Source organism: Lates calcarifer, linkage group LG11 (genome assembly GCF_001640805.2).
Source record: "Lates calcarifer isolate ASB-BC8 linkage group LG11, TLL_Latcal_v3, whole genome shotgun sequence".
Taxonomy (NCBI): Eukaryota; Metazoa; Chordata; class Actinopteri; family Centropomidae; genus Lates; species Lates calcarifer.
Genome location: NC_066843.1, coordinates 2,706,552 through 2,716,191, shown reverse-complemented (window position 1 = coordinate 2,716,191; position 9,640 = coordinate 2,706,552). Strand labels below are relative to the sequence as shown.

The 9,640-nt window shown below is 39.8% G+C and overlaps 1 protein-coding gene across 1 annotated transcript; it reads left to right on the top strand.

The window, feature by feature from the left end:
- The first annotated feature begins 7,106 nt into the window (after positions 1 to 7,106).
- On the top strand, positions 7,107 to 9,307 carry LOC127143040 (apolipoprotein L5). Its single transcript, XM_051074159.1, has 2 exons — positions 7,107 to 7,212; positions 7,513 to 9,307. Exons 1-2 carry the CDS (start codon positions 7,169 to 7,171, stop codon positions 9,044 to 9,046), a joined length of 1,578 nt encoding a protein of 525 aa, XP_050930116.1. The 5' UTR covers positions 7,107 to 7,168; the 3' UTR covers positions 9,047 to 9,307.
- Positions 9,308 to 9,640: the final 333 nt, after the last annotated feature.

Sequence of the window (9,640 nt, the reverse complement as noted above, 5' to 3'; positions counted from 1 at the left end):
CTACCTTCTCAACAGCAAATATCAGACGAGTCAGAGACCAGCTTGTGAATACACTGGAGCATTTAGCAGCTTAAGGGATAAATATTTCTCTCAAGAGTTGGTGAAGACCAAACACGGCTAAAAGAGATATTGAAGATATTTATATTTTCTAGATGATCAGAAAAACAACTCCATAACTTCTGGATGTATAAATAAGCAACTCTTCACCATCTCCTCTTCAAAGGTGATAATATGATTTAAAAAATCAGTTACTGCAGGTTTAACTTTTGCATTTTCACTATAGACCAATGAAAATTCATTGTGCTAAACTATATTGTAATGATGGAAGGTTTGCACAAAAACCCTAGTCAAAATCTTAAACTCCACAATAATAGTTCAGTGTAGCATTTTACTTTGTTTTGATGTTAAAACCTTATAGATTAATCTACTGAAAATTTTGTTTTGTCCTACAGAAAAGAGCTACAGGAGGCTTTGTGCCGCTACATCGCAGATACCGTCATCTACATCGACACAGTGAGAGGATTCTGTGAGAAGATGGACAAATGGGCACTCAGGAGAGAGACAGAATTAAACACAATAATGGACATCAAAGCCCGAGCTGACAAAGCTGGCAAAGGTAAGGGCTTTTTTGAATATATGAAGAGCAAGATGACCAAAACAAGTACATGTGCAGAGCTGCAGAAGGAGCTGGAAGCTGTGTTGAAGGACACTCTGGGAGGCCTGGAGAAGCTCGACTGCTTCCTGGATGCAGTGGAGAAGCTGGCAGTCACCTCAGTTCATGTGCTCATGGAGAACCAGGTGTTATATCTGCCTGAAGGGATCAACCTCGAAGAAGTTGAGGTTGTCATCACTGCTGCACGACTTATCTGCCCTCTCCTCCTTGAGTTTAAAAGAGATGCTCAAGTCTTCTTCCTTCCCAAACTTCAGAATGTGGAAGTGCTGTCGTATCAGTTGGACAAATACATACAGACCACCCAGACAATCTGTGGGAAGTTAGAGAAAAGGTAAACAGACATTTCATTAACTAAACTGTGCACATTTTCAATAAAAGCATCTATTGTAGGCAGTAAGTGTAACTGTCTTTCACAGCTCCCTCATTGACTTTTGCCTGAAGATGACTGAGAAAACCATGATAGACCTCGATGTGGATTTGTCTGAAGATGACATACAGAGGATGCTTTATCACATTAATCAGCTTGAAGAAATCAGGTAAGTGTTACTAGTGTATGGTTTGTTTAGGGGCACATATTATATAAAATGAATTCTGTTTTTTCTAGGTAATCGCTGTCAGCAGTGTTCACTGTAATTGCACAACAATACTCATGCTGCAACATGGCAACATGATGCTTTAACTAACTTAGATTTGTAGATTAGAGCATAGTAGGGCGGTGCAGTGGTTAACACTGTTGCCTCGCAGCAAGAGGCTTTCATGTTTTCTCTGTGCAGTTAGCATTTCCTCTCCGTGCCTGCATGGATTCTCTCCATTACTCCAAAGACATTCATGTTTAATTAATTAGCTAATTGGTGACTCTAAATTGCCTGTAGGTGTGAATTTGACTGTGAATGGTTGTTTGTCTGTATATAATGGCCCTGCAATGCACTGGTGATCTGTCCTGGGTGATTTTACTATTTGTGCCAACTCCATGAGAGGTAATTATTCTGTTGGGCTTTGAGTCTGAGCGGCTAAGCAGTCTTCATTGATCTCTTCACTGGAGCCCTGACTGCGTAGTACCACTCACTGAACTGAAACATGACTGAACAGTGTGTATTACCCATGATCCCTGGCTTCTGAAGCAGGAAAATGACATTACAGTTGTTGGGATGGTGACAAAAGAAGATCGTCAGCATATAGGAGAGAGGTGTCCAATCGTGTGAGTTAGTGCAGTGATCATAACCTTTGGCTTAACATTAATTAAAGAGAAAATGACAGACTTAGGGAGCGGTAAGGGTAGGAAACAACCTCTTGAAATTACCAGGAAACCAGCTGAAAATGTGGAAAAGGATGTACAGTAAATATGAAGTCGTCTTCTCTGTGAAGAAAAAGAAGTGTGAATTACAGGTAAATGTAGCCATGAACATAAGTATCACAAGACAAAACAAACCATCAAGGAGAAGTAGAAGTAGGAAGTGAAGGATACTTGAGTAATTTTGACCTTATTGATAAATGACTTTGCCAAATTTCCATGGTATTCTTTCTTGTCTTGTGTGGGAAATTATTACAAGCTTGTACTCCTCTGAATGTTTGCCCACTAGCACTGATATGAAGCACCATTTTTACAAGTGAAAACCATAAAAAAAAATGTACTGAAAACTCCACAGAGATGAAGGGACTGCAGAGATTGGCGATTCTTTTGTGGGTTTGTCAGTGAATATAAAAAAAATTTGTTTTCCCTCTTTATCAGGATGGACCCACACTTCCGAACAGTGTTCATGTTCAAGAATGCATCGTGTTCTCACTTCATCAGTGAGTTCAATGAGCGACAGCCCAGGATGCTGGAGTTTCTGAAAGACCTGGAGGAGAGTGCCGTTCAGCTTGACAGGATGAGCAAAGGGGCAAAGATCTCCAGTGTGGCAGGCAGCTCAGCTGGGGCTGTTGGAGGTGTGCTTTCCATTGTTGGTTTGGCATTAATTCCTGTAACAGCTGGAGTGTCTCTGGGTTTGACAATAGCAGGAATAAGTCTGGGAGTCACCAGTGGAGTCAACAGCGCTGTCACTGTAGCTGTAGAGATTGGAGTAAACCGTAAACATCAAAAGAAAGCCAGTGAAGTCTTCCAGAGCTTCATGGATGATGTGCAGAGTCTCCAGGATTGTCTGGAGGAGGTGACCAGGCAAACAGTCACCAAAATGGAAACAAGTGAGATAGATGTGGTTGTGGGAGTAGGTAAGGTTCTTGGCAAAGCTGGTGCTATTGGAAAAGGCATTGATTCACTTGTTGATGCTGCCTCTGCTGTTAAGTTGTTGCAGAGTGAAGAGGTGATTGCAGGTGTTGGTAAGGTGGTGGCTCAGGAAGGTAAAGCTTTACGTAACGTGCCCAGAGTGGCCTCAGACCTCCCAGATATTGGTCAGGCAGCAGTCAAAGGGCCTCTCGCTCTCTCCAAGTCAGCCAGGGCAGGTCTCATTGTAGTCAATGCTCTTTTCCTCGGCATGGATATCTTCTTCATCTGTAAAGACAGCATCAGTCTGGCCAGAGGCAGCGAGACTGAAGTCTCACAGTTCATCAGAGCCAGAGCTGCACTTTGGAGCTCAGAGATGGACTCATGGAAGAAGATCCGAGACTCCCTTTGTCAGGGCCTGCTGACATCAGAGAAAAGACGAGATATCCTAGAAACACCGTTTTATCCATGAAGCAGATCTAGATCTAGACACAGAGTAACAGATGTAAAATTTTCATCTGATCACATGGATAGAAAATTAAAAGAAAGACAGGTTTGTGTAAAACAATGTGCCTTTTTGCTAGCTCTAATTAATGTGAGTCAATCGTGTGAAAATTCAATCATGCTAGGAGCTGTAAATCATTAATCAGCATCAAACATACTTCAAAATCCATCTCTGAGGAATTTGTGAAGTTTATTTCTTAAAACAAACTCATTGATTCAGTTGATTAACAATTACATGTGCAGTATGCCTTTTCCTTTACTTGAATTTGTATCTTCTTTCTGTGAAGCTTGTCTCAATACATAATGCAATATATTTGTCATTCAGAGAAAAATAAGATCTTACCGGTAGAGGTGCTATGTGTCACAATGTTTGATTATTCAGCACATGCTTTACCGTATGAACACATTTACTGTCTTATAAAAATGTATAATTCAATGAGTAGATTAGATTGTATGAGAATAATATATGAGTTCTTGGATGTTTGTTTTATCGTTTCATACAGTGATGGCCTTTTGTTTCAGAAAATTGAATCAGTTTTTCAAAGCTATGGTGTCCATGGAGGTGGCTGCTTTACCCTTCTTTGAAATGTATTTTCTTTCTTTTTTTTTCTTTGTAATGTTTTAATTTTACAATAAAAAACAGTTTGGCTTCCTTTATATGTTTTACTGTACTTTACTAAAAGGGGACAACGCAAAACAATTTCTTGTATTAAATGTGTAATTTTACAGTTAATAAAGATTATTCCTCTGTATCTTGTAAAATGTGGTCTGTTCATTAGAAGACAAAGTAAGATTGTCTGTTTAAAAAAAAAAGAGATTTTAGTCAAATCTGACACAGAAAAAGGAAAAACAGGAGGATGGTGTATGTTATCAAAAAACTGAATGAGGATAGAATATATCAGAGTTCTGGATCTTGGGTTTGAATTAATTCCTTGTCTGTTGATAGTACATAAAATGATAATTGGGAAGCTTTGATTTATGATTGGGTTGACCAAAGATGCAAAATGATTCATTCCAAAGTCTGAAATGGTGGTTCACCTCCTGCCTCACCAGGTAATGTCAGATCATGGCTGTAAAAGTTGGAAGTTAAAGCAAACTCAGGTATGCATACAAGTATCAGGTAGGCAGAAAATCTTAGTCTTATTTAATATTCTTCACGGCAGAACTCAGGCCATCCAAAGACCCATCCATATTTCAGCCACAGGGGGGCGCTAGAGCACTGATCTGGCATGTAATCCAGATTTTGCAGAGACTCACACTGCCTTCTTCAGCCACCTCATCCACCACCACCTGCACTCACTGCAACTCTGACTATTTAATATGGCGTTTATTGTTTTCTTTAGATATTGAATATTTCATTTAATCAGCAATGCAGAGAGGGACAGTGCAACAATGCGACAAGCCTAATATGTTATTTTTGCTCTGCACAGCAAGCTCTCCTTTGATTTGAAGTACGTCCATTTCTCCAGTCCGAGGATATCGCCAAAAGGTTTGTTTGTTTGTTTGTTTGTTTGTTTTTTGTTGCCTCACTGGTAAGTTTTTCACCTCAACACATCCCTTTCACATCGAATAATTAATTTTCCTTATATGACTGTTAAACTGGATTTAGATTGTTGTAATGTTCAATCTGTGTTCTAGACACGGATATATTTATGACGTGGTGTCATTCATGGTTATCGTGTCAGTTTTGATAATCAGTTGATTATTTAAATCATGTGTCAACAAACACAATAAAAAATTAGAGGGTGGCAAGTTGTTTATCTGCTGTTGTGTTGAGAGTTGAAGCATCAATTGAACCATTCCACAAAAACTATTCATCTAAAGTGCTGAGAAAAAAAGAGAGGAGAGACCAAGAAAAAAGAAAAAAAAAAACAAACAAACACAAGTTTAAGTTCCAGTAACTAAATACAGCCTAACCGTGCAGACATGAGAAGTAACATGTTTGATTGTTTGACCTTCTTCATCCTGAGCAGCACTTGCAACCACTGACTGAAGGAAGCGGCATCTAACAGCTATGTGTACCTGACCCGCTGTGGTTAGTGCATCAGCGGTGAGAAATGATGGGAAAGGAAGTTCACAAAGTTCAGATAGAAACCTTCATTTTCACTTTGTGTAAATGTTGCTCAAGTAAAACCATTTCAACCAACTCATTTTAGAACCATTTTAACTTTAACTCTAAATTCTCCCTTCAGATTCAATGTTTCCTGATTTGTTTTCTGCTACAGAAAAGAAATAATCAAAAACGTAATGGCTTTTATTAAAAAAAAAGTTAAATAAAAGGAAAACATGCTCAATTCATGTTTATCAGTAATTTCAATAGAGTTTTATTTTTCTAACAAATTGTTCCTACTGCCTCTCTCTATCTCAGCAATGTTATAGTCAGGGCAGGGGTAATATTTACTTTTCTAATCCTACTCCAGTGTTAATCACCATGTTATATAAAAATGCTTTAATTTACTTGTTTGTTAGCTAAAGTATGTGATTGACAATGATGAGAAGGGAAGTGTAACCATATCAGTTCGCCTTATATGGTGTCCCTCCTCACTTCCTGAGTTAATTCAGAGTATGCTCAGTCCACCAAACAAGGATGAGAGACATCATTCTAAACCCTAGAACTGTTGTCTTTGTTTCATCCATGTATCAAGTAAAATGACAGATCTACAGGGAGGTAGTGACGCCACATCAAGTGGAGGCAATCAGGTGTCCTTGTTAAGGTAAAGTTTGAATGTTTAAACTGCTGCTGAATTTGATGCCCAAAAAATTAAAAGACTTGCAGGGACTGAAACTTGAGCTTTGACTAAGGTGAAAAAGTTTGGTTTAGATTGACCTTTTTACTTTTTTTATTTACAGAATATGTGTTAATTAATAGAAGCTGTTGTAATATTATGATTATTATAGTTTTATTTATTTGTGGCTACAATTAGGCCCCATTTTGTGTTCTTTTCTGTGAGCATATATATTAATGGTAGAGCCTCCTGTTCAGATTACATGGTGCAGTATTATTTTATATATAAATATTTATACAGGCATGAAAAAGGCAAACACAGTAATGGAATATGTGAATGTCAGGTTTCTAATGCCAAAGCAGGTGTTGCTCATCTCAAGTTAGTTTGATGAAATATGTAGAGAGAGTACGTTCAAGGTAGCACAAAATAGCTGAAACAATTCTTTAAACATTTGTTTTCAAAATTAAGTTCAATGTTTGTTCCGTATTACAGAAATAAACTTCAGGATGCTTTATCTGAGTACACCTCAGAAAGTCTCCAGCACATTAATGCAGTGGGAAAATTCAGTGAGAGCCACTCTAAATGGATAAATGACAGGAAGAAAGAGTTAAGCAAAATGAAGTCCATCAAAGACGAGTGTAAGAAGATTGACCAAAAGTTCAGTGAAGTTTTTCAGTCAAAAAGCAAATGTAAGGATTTTTTAGAGCGTGCAAAGAACATCATAAGAAAACTGCAGAAGGAGCTGGCTGCTGTGTTGAAGGACACTCTGGGAGGCCTGGAGAAGCTTGACTGCTTCCTGAATGCAGTGGAGAAGCTGGCGGTCACCTCACTTCATGTGTTCACGGAGAACCAGGTGTTACATCTGCCTGAAGGGAGTTTGTAAACCGGTAAATGGACATTTCATAAACAGCACCTTCTGATTTCATGTAAATCATATGAACTGTTTTTTAATGGAACCATACCATAGCTGACTAGACTAATGGTAACTGTATCATTCACAGATCTGTTGGTAACTTCTGCCAGACAAAACCAGTAGTTATTCATTTGAATTTGTCTGAAGATGACATGCAGAGGATCCGTTGTCATGTCAATGAGCTCTCACAAATCAGGTAAGCAGTAAGGGTAAGGGCTCCAGGCACAGGTCCAGCAAGTTCAAGATTAATGCTTTGACCACTGGTCTCATTGGGGATTGGGGAAACAGGTGGTGGAACAGTAACCTCCTCATTCAGCGAAGAAGAATATCAGGGTTAGAGCCAGAAGCAGAATAGGGACAGATTTTAACAGAGAGACTGCCATTTTACTCTGGGAAGAGTTATGTTTTAGATTCATAACTTAGTTCAACACATTCCACACGGTAATATAAAAATATTGACAAGGTGGGCTTTAATTTTGCTTCTCCTCTTCATTAGGATGGATTCAGACTTCCGGACAGTGTTCATGTTCCAGGAAGTGCCATGTTCTCGCTTCAGCAGTGAGTTCAATGAGCGAAAGCCCAGGATGCTGGAGTTCCTAGATGTCCTAGAGGAGTGTGCTGTTCAGCTCGACAGGATGAGTAAAGGAGCAAAGATTGCCAGAGTGGCCAGCAGCACAGTGGGGGCTGTTGGAAGTGTGCTTTCTATTGTTGGTTTAGCGTTAATTCCTGTAACAGCAGGAGCATCTCTAGCTCTGACTATGACAGGGTTAGGACTGGGAATTGCCCATGGTCTCAACAGCGCTGTCATTATGGCCACAAAGATTGGAGTAAAACGTAAACAACAAAAGAAAGCTGAAGAAGTCTTCAAGAGCTTCATGAAGGATGTTCAGAGTCTTCAGGATTGTCTGAAGGAGGTGACCAGTCAATCAGTCATTAACATGGGAGCAAATAAATTAGATGTGGCTCTGGGAGTAGTCAGCATTCTCACAAATATTGGTTTTATTGTAAAAAATATTGAAAGCATTGTTGAAAGTGCAGCATCAGATGTGCCCCAGGTGGCTGCTTTAATAGGAGAGGCAGCAGCCAATGCTGGGTCCATTGCAGTCAGTGCTGTTTCCCTAGCCATCAACATCTTGTCCATCTGTAAAAATGGCCGGAATCTGGCTAAAGATGCAAAAAGTGAAGCTGCACAGTCGATCAGGGCCACAGCTGAACTTTGCCGCTCAGAGATGGACTCACTGGAGAAGATTTGCCAATCCTTGCATCAAGGCCTGCCAACATCAGAAAAAAACAAAGCTATCCTGGATAGGCCGTTTTATCCAGAGAAGGTGATCAAAGAAGAAAGAGACACAGAGTCAACAGCACATTATGTGGAAGACACAGAACCAGCTCCAGTGGAAGATGAACTCGAACCAGCTCCAGTGGAGGATAAACAAAAACCAGCTCCAGTGGAAGATGAACTCGATCCAGCTCCAGTGGAGGATAAACAAAAACCAGCTCCAGAGGAGGATAAACAAAAACCAGCTCCAGAGGAGGATAAACAAAAACCAGCTCCAGAGGAAGATGAACTCGAACCTGCTCCAGTGGAGGATAAACAAAAACCAGCTCCAGTGGAAGATGAACTCGAACCAGCTCCAGAGGAGGATAAACAAAAACCAGCTCCAGTGGAGGATAAACAAAAACCAGCTCCAGAGGAAGATGAACTCGAACCAGCTCCAGTGGAGGATAAACAAAAACCAGCTCCAGTGGAAGATGAACTAGAACCGGCTCCAGTGGAGGATAAACAAAAACCAGCTCCAGTGGAGGATAAACAAAAACCAGCTCCAGTGGAAGATGAACTCGAACCAGCTCCAGTGGAGGATAAACAAAAACCAGCTCCAGTGATAGATGAACTAGAACCGGCTCCAGTGGAGGATAAAGGACATGTGCATCACAAAAGGTGGATTATGAAGTTATGTTCTGTCTTCATTAACCTTTTAAACCCTGCTGGACCTGGTGGTGGGCCCATCATTACAAGCTACAGATTGTAATTTTTTGGAGACGCAGCCACAACTCTTTTCAACAAATACTGCTTTAGAAATCCAGGTTATCAACATGTTTGCTAAAAATGTACTGCTGACTTAAATGCATGGGTGATGGGAGGTGGATGTGTGTGTTGATAGGAAGTGGAACATGCATGCAAACCTAAATATTCCAAAATGTTGAATGACACATTTCTTGAGTTTCTATGAGATGCAAAACTAAAAAACTTGTTTGATGCTTCATCATTTTTGTCTAAACTGAACATATGAGTGATACAAACAGCTGTGTCCACAAGGTGGCAGCAGTGCTACAGGATTCAAGCAGCCGTTAAAAGAAGAAGAAGAAGAAGAAGAAGAAGAAACTGATTCTAATTTTCTGTCATTAAAAAGCTGCATTTGTGGGCGCTGAAGTTTGAATGTGGAGTGAATTCGCCACAAATAAATTTCCTGATTGACCTCCTTTGAAAACTTTCCAGTTATAAAGCCTAAATTCTGAACAAAAATATTCTTTATTCATCGATGGACGGTGTCTCCAGTGTGAGACAACATGAAGAATTAGAAGAAACCTTCTGTTGAGGAAAAAGAGCTAAAGGTTTTGGAGAA

What these genes read in the sequence shown, in the direction of transcription:
- LOC127143040 (XM_051074159.1), top strand. Translation starts at nt 7,169, where the DNA reads ATGCAGAGGATCCGTTGTCATGTCAATGAGCTCTCACAAATCAG. An exon ending in AATGAGCTCTCACAAATCAG is followed by an intron (nt 7,213 to 7,512) that starts GTAAGCAGTAAG and finishes CCTCTTCATTAG; the next exon opens with GATGGATTCAGACTTCCGGA.